The sequence below is a fragment of the Gavia stellata genome, chromosome 7, assembly GCF_030936135.1.
Source record: "Gavia stellata isolate bGavSte3 chromosome 7, bGavSte3.hap2, whole genome shotgun sequence".
NCBI classification, from domain to species: Eukaryota; Metazoa; Chordata; class Aves; order Gaviiformes; family Gaviidae; genus Gavia; species Gavia stellata.
Genome location: NC_082600.1, coordinates 36,395,578 through 36,407,676, shown reverse-complemented (window position 1 = coordinate 36,407,676; position 12,099 = coordinate 36,395,578). Strand labels below are relative to the sequence as shown.

At 34.1% G+C, this 12,099-nt stretch overlaps 1 protein-coding gene across 1 annotated transcript in view; it reads right to left on the bottom strand.

Annotated features, from left to right (window-relative positions):
- The window catches only part of RYR3 (ryanodine receptor 3), a 239,895-nt gene that overhangs the window by 128,029 nt on the left and 99,767 nt on the right, over window positions 1-12,099 (bottom strand). Inside the window, exons 20-26 of the mRNA XM_059819553.1 lie at window positions 9,790-9,982; window positions 5,641-5,857; window positions 5,326-5,430; window positions 3,704-3,807; window positions 3,166-3,249; window positions 1,242-1,401; window positions 675-822 (exon numbers count right to left, since the gene is read on the bottom strand). Of these exons, the coding sequence (XP_059675536.1) occupies window positions 675-822; window positions 1,242-1,401; window positions 3,166-3,249; window positions 3,704-3,807; window positions 5,326-5,430; window positions 5,641-5,857; window positions 9,790-9,982 (1,011 nt within the window). The remainder of the gene's footprint in view (window positions 1-674; window positions 823-1,241; window positions 1,402-3,165; window positions 3,250-3,703; window positions 3,808-5,325; window positions 5,431-5,640; window positions 5,858-9,789; window positions 9,983-12,099) is intronic.

Below are 12,099 nucleotides of genomic sequence, written 5' to 3'. Positions count from 1 at the left end.
AGCACAAAACTGACTAGAAGAAACCTCGAAAGTGTAAGATTACTACATGCAATACAGTCCAATGCAATAATGCAGTAGTACAATATAACAAAATACCTTCCTACACAAGTCAATACATTTAGAACATTTTAGAAAAATTATCAAATAAGTTTTGTTTTGGTTTGGATTTTTGTCAAGAAACTACAGTGGTATAGCAAATATGAAGAAAAACTTCTAAACAAATTTCTGCTCCTGATTTCAATACAAGAAAAATTATTGAACTTTGAGCATGTCTTTGACTACTTCTTAAAAACTGAGTTTGACTTGAAGTAGTCAAACCTAATCTGCATACCATGTAAAAAAAATTAAATTATTTAATACCACATTATTTTCTTTCTTTCACTATTTCCAAATGAAAACCAGTATGTCCATAAACAATCCAGATTTTCTCCAATCTAAAAATCACAGATATTAGAATTATCATATCATTAACTACAACCAATCTTAAAAAAAAATACATCTAAGTAATATATAAGTCATTTACAAAGTATATTTGCAGCTTTCATTAAAGTCCACTGCAAAGATACACTACTATTAATTCATATCTTATGTTTTCCATATCTATTTCAGTGTTTTATGTTTTTTTCCCAGCACCGAGGGGAAAAAAGGCCATGATTCTTATTAAGAGTACATACCTATCTCTTGGTCAGGTGGCTCAATACTATAACCATAGCCCGCAAATGTTCTAACAGCTTCACGGAGGCTATCTCTGTTTGATTTTTTAGTACGTTCATCTAATAATGCATATGGCACTAGCCGAGGATTACGTTTGTTCTTAAGATCCTAAGAGGGGTTATAAAAAAGAACAAGAAGAAAACTGTGTTTAAACATCACGAAGATTTTACGTAATGAGACAGAGTGTATTCTGAAATAACGTTAAGATTACAGGAAAGAAACAATATTGATGAAGAACAGTTCTCTGAATGCAAGCCCCATTGTTAACAGTATTAAAAACCTGAAGACAAGAATGAGACACAAGTATGGAAATATATTCTCATACATCCTGCAGCTACAGACATGCAGGTCTGACAATCTACTCAGACCTGCATGGGCAAGGCTTCTTTCCCTGCTCCCCACCACCTCGAACTTTCCCAGATATTACACAACATTCAGTATTTATCCTCTTATTTAACACTCCCAACTGATGTTCTAGAAAACAAAAGCTCATGTTCTTTACTTGTTCCAAATGCGTCTAAAGTTACCTGCTGAATGCCATAGGTCCATCCTTGCTTTATTCTGTCTTTTGCCCAGACATTATGTGCATTTTCTGCTAGTTTGTCAACTAGAAGTTCTTGAGAAGGTAACAATTTCACTTCAGAAAGATCAAGAGGGGCAGGTTTATATCCATTTGACATCATGTAACTGTAAGTCAACAAAGGAAAAGAGAGAGTCAAGATACACCATTGATGGTATTTAAACTTTTCTATGTGGCATTCATAGGATGGGGTTCACTTTCTCTCTCCACTTTTCCATCTCCTACTCTCCCATTTCTTTGCAAAAATCCTGCACTGCATTTGGTCATTGACTAGGATATAAATTGTATTTAAGCAGAGAGTCTCATTTTCCACCTACTTGCACCCTATCTAAATGTGACCCAGATCTGTATGTGCATCCCTAAATAATAGCTACAAAAAACCCAAATTGTTATTAAATGAGTCCTCTTTTTTTTAATATATATTTGTCATATAAACCTTTCAAGTAATTTGTGCTTTAAAGATCTGCACGATGACTTCTTATTAAATTATTTTTATGCATTATTTATGCATTATTAAATATAGTATTTTTAATACACTAGTCTGTAAAGATTGTGTTACCATTTTTCCAACATAAGAAAACACATTTTAACTATTGTTCTTTCCACTTTTTCATTGAATAAGTTTAGCAGTTTTTTAGTTGCAGGTATTACCCTCTCCAACCCTTCCACATAGTATAATGGACTACTCTGCTGTTTTATACATAATGCAGACTCTGTCTTGCTCAAATCAGATGATTTCCATTTGTTAGGATGATTCATGTAGGCAGTAGATATTTTAACAAGAGTCAGAAACTAAGGTTTATTTGTTCTGTTATTCAAGACAATAGTATCAAAACAGTATTATGATAGACTGCCTGCAGCATGAACCTTAGGAAAGGTTCTTTTTTCCTTTTTTTAATTAATGCCATCAACTGGATCAAGATTACCATCTCCCATATCATAAAACTATTTTATTTTACTGCTCTCTTCAAAACCTAACTTTGTTTCTCATGGATAAAGCTGTTTCAGGAAAAAAGACATCTTGTGGGTTGATAAACTGATGTGAAATGGCAAATATCCAAATCACTGTTTCTGTCTTCAGGTTTTGTTGCAGGAAAGGGCTTTAATCTGTCCCAGGAGGACTACAGAATACCCACAGACAAGGCTAAAATACGTATATAATACTTGATTAATCTTCGCCACTTTTGGGGTGATTACTACATGACTTAAAGATGTCTAAATAAAAAAGATCATGCAACTGTTTTAGGTCCCTGACTGCCATAGTTTAGCTACCAAATAAAAATTAAAGGAAAAACCCTATTGTATTTTATGCAATAATCTACATATGTACATTTCCTAGAAATGTGCAACATCATAAAAACAGCCATTTTCTATTTTTTTCTCTTAAGAAATGCATTGATGATGTCTCTGGAAATGTGTGTATGTTGCACAAACCTTTTCTTGGAGGGGAGGGACGGAGAGGTGCAAATCGGAACAGGAGTTATGGGAAAATGGTATACCCTCTTTCAAGTAGATCAATTTACTGGCATATATTACACATACTGTTCTCTGCTATGCGATAGAAAACCACTGAAATGTTGCTTTTAACTTTGGAGTATCTATTCTAGGATCATGTAACACTTAAACCACATGCAATTATATCTGTATGTAACTATTTGTGCCTCTGAATCACTCCAGAAGGTGATGTAATGCAGCAGTATTCACAGTCAACTATCATCACAGGCAAGGTAACGAACCAACCATGTGCCCTGTAAGTCCGTATCAGGTGTGGGATTCATATCAAGTATTTTTTAAATTAGCTTACAATATTTTTGTTTAATTAATATACTATAGTTACAAATAATATATAACAGTTATCATAAGCTACATACTTTTTAGGAAGTTTGACTTTTTTAAGATCTTCCTCAGCTGCTGGATGAGCATGAACAATGTGACATCCAAGGGCCAAAAGGGTTCTGCCAACATAAAAAAAAAGGCAGTTGTGAAACACAACATTATAGTGCTCACCCATTTTATAAATTTCTTTTGGTTTTAGTATAAATATGCAGAACTAATGATATTTAAAAGCCAGGGAAGTCATTCAGTATAACGGAATTTCAAACCCCAAATATTTTAACTTACAAAAAATAATAAATAAAACCTTCAAAGTCTAAATAGGTACAAATCTGCAGCTTGAAAGTTATGTCACTTTATTAAAATAAACAGGATTTGATGTTGTTTTCTTCTTCATATCTCTGTAGAGACAGATTTTTCTAAATCGCTCTGAATGTGTTCCTGGAACTTCTAGCAAAGTTGGCAGAACACACTTTGAATAAGATATTCTAATGTTTTTATATCTTACAACAGTAGGAAGTGCTTGAATAAAAATAAAAAAAATAAACGTTATTTTCTTTTAAATTTAAAGCTCACTTGAGGGTTTCAGTTGACATTTGTAGATTATAATTCTTCTCTGTCTCAGGTAATTTTGAGAACTCCACAAGACAAGGATGATGCCTTTTATTATCATCCCGTATCTGTAACAAAGCAACAGAAAAGAGTACTTTCCTGATACCAGATTCAAGCCAGAATCAGAGTAAAAAAATCAGTTAATTCTCTGCAGTAATGAAGACATTGTGAATAATACCATTTATCTTCGCTCAGTGAGTTACTCATCATTATATAAATGAACTTTCCCATGATTCATTTATAATGCACACTGTAAGTATTCCTCCATAACCAACAAAATCAGAAAAAATATTGCTATTTCATGTGTTCTGCATAAATACCGGAAACACAAGAAAGCAAGCCTGTAAAATCAATGAACATTTCTTCTGAATGCCTGAGCAATATATGCTCAGTAGAGCACAATCTTATCTGTTGTACACATTCTGATTCAAAAACTTGAAAGAATCATTTGGTAATGTTTTCCAAATTCTACTGAAATAACAAAGCAGAACATTCTTTTTCTGATATGGACATAAGTCTTTGAATACTTATCTGACTCTTAATTAAACAAGCTCCTTCACTCTATGCCAAGTGTTTCTATCCTGATGGCAACTAAGAGTCATGACATTTCACATACAAAAACATTTTTCAATTGCCAAAGCTCAAAAACATTAAAAAGGTTAGTAAAGTTCAGAATAACAATGACATTTTAGCAGATAGTATAATAGAGTTCTTGAAGAAAAAGGTAAATCAAGTCTGTAAGTAAAAACAGCAGAAGATAAGAGAAAGAACAACATTCTTTTGAGGTAGGATACAGTTGTGATGGGTACATGGAGGACTACCCCAGTAAATCTGAATTTGAAAAGAAGCAAGATGAAATAACCTAAATCCAAGGCAGAATACAGTCTTTAGAATTTTATATTACTAGGGGAAGTTATCAATTTTAATATAATTGTGAATTTAATATAATATTCTTGGCCTATCCTTCTAACTGTTTTTCATTTGGTGACATCCATTGGGTAGGGAACGCCTTGTCCTATGCATCTAAATAATGTTGGCCAGATGGCCTTACTCTCTTCAAGTTGTTAGGTTATACCACATTGTAAGGAATCATTATAATGATAAGTTTCAACTGTAACTAATTAAATAAAAAACCTGAGCTTTGAGGAATTTGAATGTTTACAAAAGTCTCCAAAACCCTGTCTCCATTTTAACAACAGAAGCAAATTTCCACAATGGACTTTTTGCTTATTATCTCTTTGATCCCCAACACCAGAGTAACCAAAGAGTTAGTTGAGAGGTTACTCACTGCTGGTATGATCTTCAGTAGAATACCATCTTGGTATAGCTAGCATGTTTCTCAATTAAGATATTTTTTCAAATGGTTAATTACTTACAGTGCTAAAGTATGTACCTTATTTATATTCCAAATTTGCCTTCTATTCACTAGTTAACATCCTGTCTCCTTCTAGCTTACGTGTTCATCTATTATTAGTAATTTGTAGACCACCATTAAATACTCTGTTCAACTTCCAAGTCCAGGTTTTCTGGTAGGAGACTTAACCTAATATAGGTGACTGTACCCAGATTGGTCATTCAAAACATACCTTGCCATACGTCCAGCCCAGTTCTATTTTATTCATTCCCCACAGTTCATGGATATTTTCAGCTAGTTTGTCCCTGATCTTTTCAAGATGAAAAGGAAGAGCAACCTAAGAAAAGAGCGTAACAATTCCACAAATAAGAAAATGTTCCAGTTACCACACCTTGCAGATCCAAGATAATATAATACAGTAAAATACACCACAACACACAAACGATGAACTGCTAAGAAAGGGGACAAGCTAGCTTAGTTTTTATACTGTCAGTTTAAATTTTGTTAAGACATATTTCACAATCCCATTATTACATACTTAACATACCTGACTGGTGTCTATTGGACAAGGGATAAAGGAAGCTTGGGAGAGGAATTGTGTTGTACCCAGCAAATCCCTCACTCCATCAGAATCTCTCTTATATTCTTTCACTGGTTCCAGTTTCATCTTCTCTTTTGGAAGCAATGCTTCATAACAGGGAGCATAGCCAGCAGGAGGCAGAAATTTAAACTCTCCATGACGTCCACCCAATAAGAAACGAACTCTGTGCAATTTTCAATGAAGAAATTATACCCTTAAATAGTCACCATACACTAACATTATAAATAACTTATTTAGAAACGTAAACATTTATTTCAATAGCATTTACAAAAATGCAGGTGTATTTCATGCTTTGATAAACACCAAAGTGTTACCAAGCATTCATACTAGCAGATACTCTCAGTAACACCATCACCTACCACTGTTTTTTGAAAATTTGTTTTGGCCAAAGCAAAACTAATCATTCAATGCAGTAACGTATTTTCAAAAGAACTGTTTCTTACTTAAAATCAAATGGTTGTAAGTTGAGTGAAATTTTTAATGCGTTTAAATGATTTGGAAACACAAATCTAATTTAAATTGGACTGTTAGTCTAAAAAATCCCATAGGGACTATTTATATACCACTTAAAAGTTTTAAAGTAACTTCTCAATGCACTCATGCAGGCAGCTGGCACATGAGAAAAAACCCAGAGTACATGGTGAAAAAAACTCACTATACTCGTAATACATAAATCAAGCAAACAAAATTATACCAAATACTACAACTGGAAATGGGTTTCAGAAGTGTAACTAAGAATCCTGTTAAACCCCTGAAGTTTTCTGTTCCTCCTCAGGTATGTATTTTTCACATAAATTTAAAAGTATACCAGGAAAAGCAAGACAAAAACTACCCAACTTCATACTTTGGTCCTCAGGTAGGCAATCTCCAGAGGTCAACAAGTACAGAAAATTAAAAACAATTGTTAAGTCTAGAAAAAAGGCCATACATTTGTTGTGATGGTGTGACCAGAAGAAGCCTATACTACTTTTTACTTACACTTCTAGAAATACTAGAACTATCAGATCAACATATTTCATTGACAGTAAGAGACATTCATAATCTAAAAAGAGGAGAAAAATTAAGACACACAGGTTTTCTCAAACAGGATGTACATAAGCACGTCACAAATACCTGAAACAGCTCCATGTCCACAAGAAATATATTATTATTGATTACTTCTATTAAGCTTGAACTTTCTAATTTCATTTTAAAAATACATTGTTTAAAATATTTGAATGATCCCAATGCAGCTAAATATTTGATATGACGACTTTGAGCTTAGACCTCTCTTTATGGCAAGCCCCCCCACAGAACAAAATACTTTAACAATAAAAAGGAGGTAAATTCTATTTTAAGACCTAGAAGTCTAACTTCTTAAATAGACAAAAGTCAAAGAATCGAAATGAAAAGACACTCACGCAATTCTCCCCTTGCTGACCACGCCCCAGTAAATAGCTCCTTGTTTCCTGCCAACTTGGTCAATATTGCTGAGTTTAACAAACCATTCAGTCTCACCTGTTTTTTATGATGTTCTCATTCCTTCCAAGGCCTGTTTTCTCCCTGCTCTTCATTGCAGTATCTAAACCTCCACACAGGCTATATCCTCCTAATGCTGCACACTCTCTTTCAAAAACCTGAACACTCCAAGAAGCTGTGGCTTTTTGTCTCATTTTAGAAAAAATGTTCAGATCTTCCAATTTGAAAAACTTGTTTGAATTTGTCTGACCTTAACCTTAAAAAGAACCCTCCTGAAAATCAAATATAAAGCAATATAACTTCTAAAAGACAGGTAGAAATAATTAAACAGATTGATTTAGGTTAATTACTACTCCTTTTGCTTCATTGTGGAGTTGGGCTGTACGTACTTCCATAAAAGCACTTGATAGGCAACTGCGCCTACGATTCTAGCAATTTGCTAGCAATTATACTTAGTTTTCATAGCCTGAATGACAAGACTATGCTAAATAGTCTTTTGCCTACTACAAAGGCTGTCTGTGAAAGACAAGACCCCCATGATAACAGTATTTAATATACCTCATGTTTAATTACTAAAAGCACCAGGCATTTACTTTTAAGATGTTGACTATTCATGTCAACATACCCACACCCCTAACTTCCCTAAAAACATGTTGGATGGCTCACTTAAAGTTAATCACATATTTCTTTATCTCTGCGTTTATACCATTTTTAAGAAGAGGTTAAATAAATCTGAACAGAAGAAAAGAAAATTAATTCTGAATACAGAGTTGTTGTTTAAATTCCTTGATTATTTGAATAGCCATATTGTAATACTACATGTACAGCTCATAGCATCACTGGTAGAAGGAGGAAAAAATTGATAGATAGGGAGAAAATGCTTACAGTTAAAAAAGAATAAGAGACAGTGTGGGTAAACAGGTGCTGACAAGGGTTTAGAGAGGAAAAATGGATGATGGTATGATGAAGCAGACCAAGAATCAGAGACTGAGAAAGTCACAGAAGGCAGAGGAAAAGCAGATAAGCCACGACAGAAGTAGAACCATAAGAGTTTGTGCTCAGTGTAGAACACTCTCCTCCACTCAGGAACTCAGGATTCCCAGGTAATAACATTTCTCTGATATTAACAGACACAGAAGATGACATATGACATATGACCTACTACTGCCATCAGCTACTATTAACTACAAGGGAAAATGCTCTCACAAAATACACAAACAACATCAAATAAGAATGAAGAAAAATAATTACACCAGTTTAGGCAGATTTCTTACAAAAAAAAGTAATGAACATTTTCAAAAGCTCTTGTACTAATGCAGCTACATAGTAGGGTTACTCCCAGAGGATAAATGAAAATTGATTTTTTTATTACGCTCTTCTCAGGCCTCCTTTATTCTGTTTGGTCTCTGTTAGCATTCTCACCTGGGAGGTTCTCTTAAGCACAAGATGCTCAAAGTATTTATGTATTGATCACAGAAGGAAAAGCCCACAAGGAACTAGTTATCTGATTTACTTCACCTCAGAGAAACAAAGATTTCTTTTTTCTTAATTGCTAAATGTATGAGCCATTTATAACCTGGGCTTTCTTTCACTTACAAAAACTACATACTGTCTCTTCTGGACATACTGAACCTTCATTTCTCAAAAATTACCATGTATAAGAGAATCCCTCCTTTAAATAAAAGCCAGCCCTTTGCATCTTTTCACTCCTTCATCACAATCTCTTACTCCACTCCTGATTATTTCTTCTAACTTTGGCAGTTTCTGGCAGCTATTGACATCTAGACCATTAGAATTTTTTCATAGTGAAAAATTTTCATAACTTATCCATATTTTATGCAGAAATCATGCTCAGCCTACGAAAGACAGAAAAATCCCAAACTTTCTTACTAAAGAATTCTCCTTAATTATCTGTATGCTTTTCCTTCCTAAAATTGTTGCCTGTCAATATCAGCAATAAAGATGCTCTAAGATGAACTGAACAGAAATTGGTCATGTTATAACAATAATGTAAAAGCTAGTCTTTTGTTGTTGTGTCAGCTTTGTAATGTTAACACAAGAATTTTGGCCACTTAAGTAGACTGACGTTTGCAGAAGATTTTCCAAATGAATTAAACGTAAGATAACAATCGAAGCCTGAAAATGGTAAGTACGAATCTCAGTATTTTAGCTACAAAACAGGTAAGAAATGGGCAACATTAGTAACAACATTCCAAAACTGCTTCTCATCAGTTCTTTGTGTTTCCCACTGTGAATACAGTATTAGTTTTCATGATGATTTAATTTTTTTACTTCCTGCTGAGAAAACCAATGAGGATTTTAATTAGAGCTAAATGTGGTGCTGTGTTTCTAATGTGCTTTTTTTCCACTGATAATTGGAATGAGACAAAATTAGTTTCCCATAGGTCACCAAACACACATAAAATAATGGTTTTCAGACACTGTGACTCAGTCAAATTGTGAACAGGCTCATATTTCACCCTTACATGAAATCATCACTAAACAAATCAGTACTTTCCTGCCTCCATCCCTCCCAGCTGCTGGTTGGGCAGAACTGAAACAACAAAACAGAACAAATCATACATATTTTGCGTGACAATACAGCAAAGAAAACAATTAAAAATAAGTTGTACTTACTTTACACCTGCTGATAAGCTTACAACAGGGAAGAAAAACCCTTCTATACTGAAGTTCTCAAACATTCCTTGTACAGGCTGTCCATTAATGCGGAAAGAAATACTGGGTACACCTAAATCCAAGCAGCAGCTAACCACATCATCAGATGCTAATAAATGCTGATTGACAGATGCTACAGCTCTGGGTACTCGACCTAGGATAAAATTATTCAGTAATCAGAAGCTTTAAGCAGACTCTCACAGCTTTAAAAATGAAATTATTTTCTCAAAAACACCATCGAGTTTTTTGTTTGTAGTCATGAAGACATGATCTTGCCTTCATCTGTTTTATGAACAGTTCTCCTTTTACAGACAGACATTGAGTTAACATTCTTGAAACTGTTATGTGGCAGAAAAGTGCATAAACTGAGCAAATCACTTGAGCCTTCTGACACTGTTCACAAGACAGAACATGCTAAGCTGAAATCATGCAAGTTCCCACTCAAGCCTAATGCAAGAGTACTGAGGTACAGTAAATGATGCCTTCTTTATAAAGCTAACATTGATATATCCAATTTTTTTTTTCTTTAGTTATTTGTGAAATATCAGATTCACATATCTGTCAATATTCAGTGGTGAGACACTGGAACAGTTTCCCCATAAAAGTTGTGGATGCCCTGTCATTGGCAGTGTTCAAGGTCAGGTTGGACAGGGCTTTGAGCAACCTGACCTAGTGAAAGACATCCCTGTCCATGGTAGGAGGGTTGGACTAGATGATCGTTAAAGGTCCCTGCCAACCCAAACTATTCTATGACTCTATAATTCTACTGGAGCTGTGATTATGACTAATATCCAGGTTTACAGTATCAAGAGGCAGAATTATAAAAAAAAAAAAGGATCAAGAATTTAATTGGCAGGTTTTCTTTATCAACTACACCCATGCACTAAACAGAGGGAGCTTCATTTTCCCTACCTGGAAGGCGGAACAGCCATGCACAGGACACAGCAATTATAGTAACAATTAACTAAGAGATAAAATATCTGAAGTAATCTAACTACACACATTTACAGATAACCGCAGTTTTTCAATCACATTTGAGTATCTGAGTATATTTTTAGCCAAGGAATATCTCTTCAGTATTCCTTTCCAAACAATTCCGTTGAAAACATGGTATTTTAACTGTAAAGCAAGTAAGCACTATTCCAAATTATTGTGTTTGGAACTTCTCAAGAACAAGTCAAGTCAACTGTTCAGGACCATTTAAGTACTCTGAATTTTTCCTTACTGCAGGAGATGAAGTTTAAGAGAATTCCCAGCACTGTATTTCTGAGGTTCAATTAGTGTTTAATTTTGTATTAGTATTTATTCAGCCTTTTGTAATGGAGTATGTTACAGATGCCTCCCAGCCTACTCCCAAAAATCATTATTTCTGTCATTTGAGAATTGTTCAGTAGTGCTGGGAAAAAAAATTTAATTATGTGTGCATGCACATACACACACACATATTTTTTATATACAAAATCCTATGCTAGAACAATGTTAATATAATTGAAACGTCAAACACACCCAAATTAGGAAATGTTAGAATTAAGGCCATAAAATCAAATTCACCGTGTACGCTGTATTTATAATACACCTTTTAATTGCATGGCCCCACACTATCCTTTCCTGAGTAACTAAGAGTACGCTGTATATGGCATTTCAAGGCACTGAGAAATATGAGGAAATCAATGATTTTGCCTACATGTCTTGAATAGTGTACAGTAAATAAAGCACAAGCCATAAATTGAACAAGCTAAAAAATAACCATCATTTACTGTATGCAAGAGAGGTCTGGAAGGAAAAATAACATGCTAGTTCATAATTAAAGATTGCACACACAAGGACTGAAATCATGTCTATTTTTTTCCCCCAAACTTCTGAATGCTCATGGATGGCTACACACTCGAGAAACAAAACTGTTAAAATAAGACACAGCTATAGAGTGTGCTGATACTGAAGTTTTTGCTAAGTCTTTTGAAAAAAATTTAAAATACTTTTACAGGAAACATAGAAAATTAAATTCCTGGTGAAACAAATTGTTACAAAATGTCCTTTACAACAACATGTTACATTCCTAACTCAGTGTTTGAACATTACAGAGAAAAGGTGGCCAGAATTGTCTAACTTTGGAAAAAAATGTCCACATCTCATTCCAGAAAATGAACTCAATTTTCAACTCAATTCTATCTTGAGGCAGAGACTCAGCCAATAAAATTTGCTCTCAAAGGTATAAGCCAGAGAAAATAAAATTTTAGACCATATTAATACAATGTTAATAAAAGGTGATCC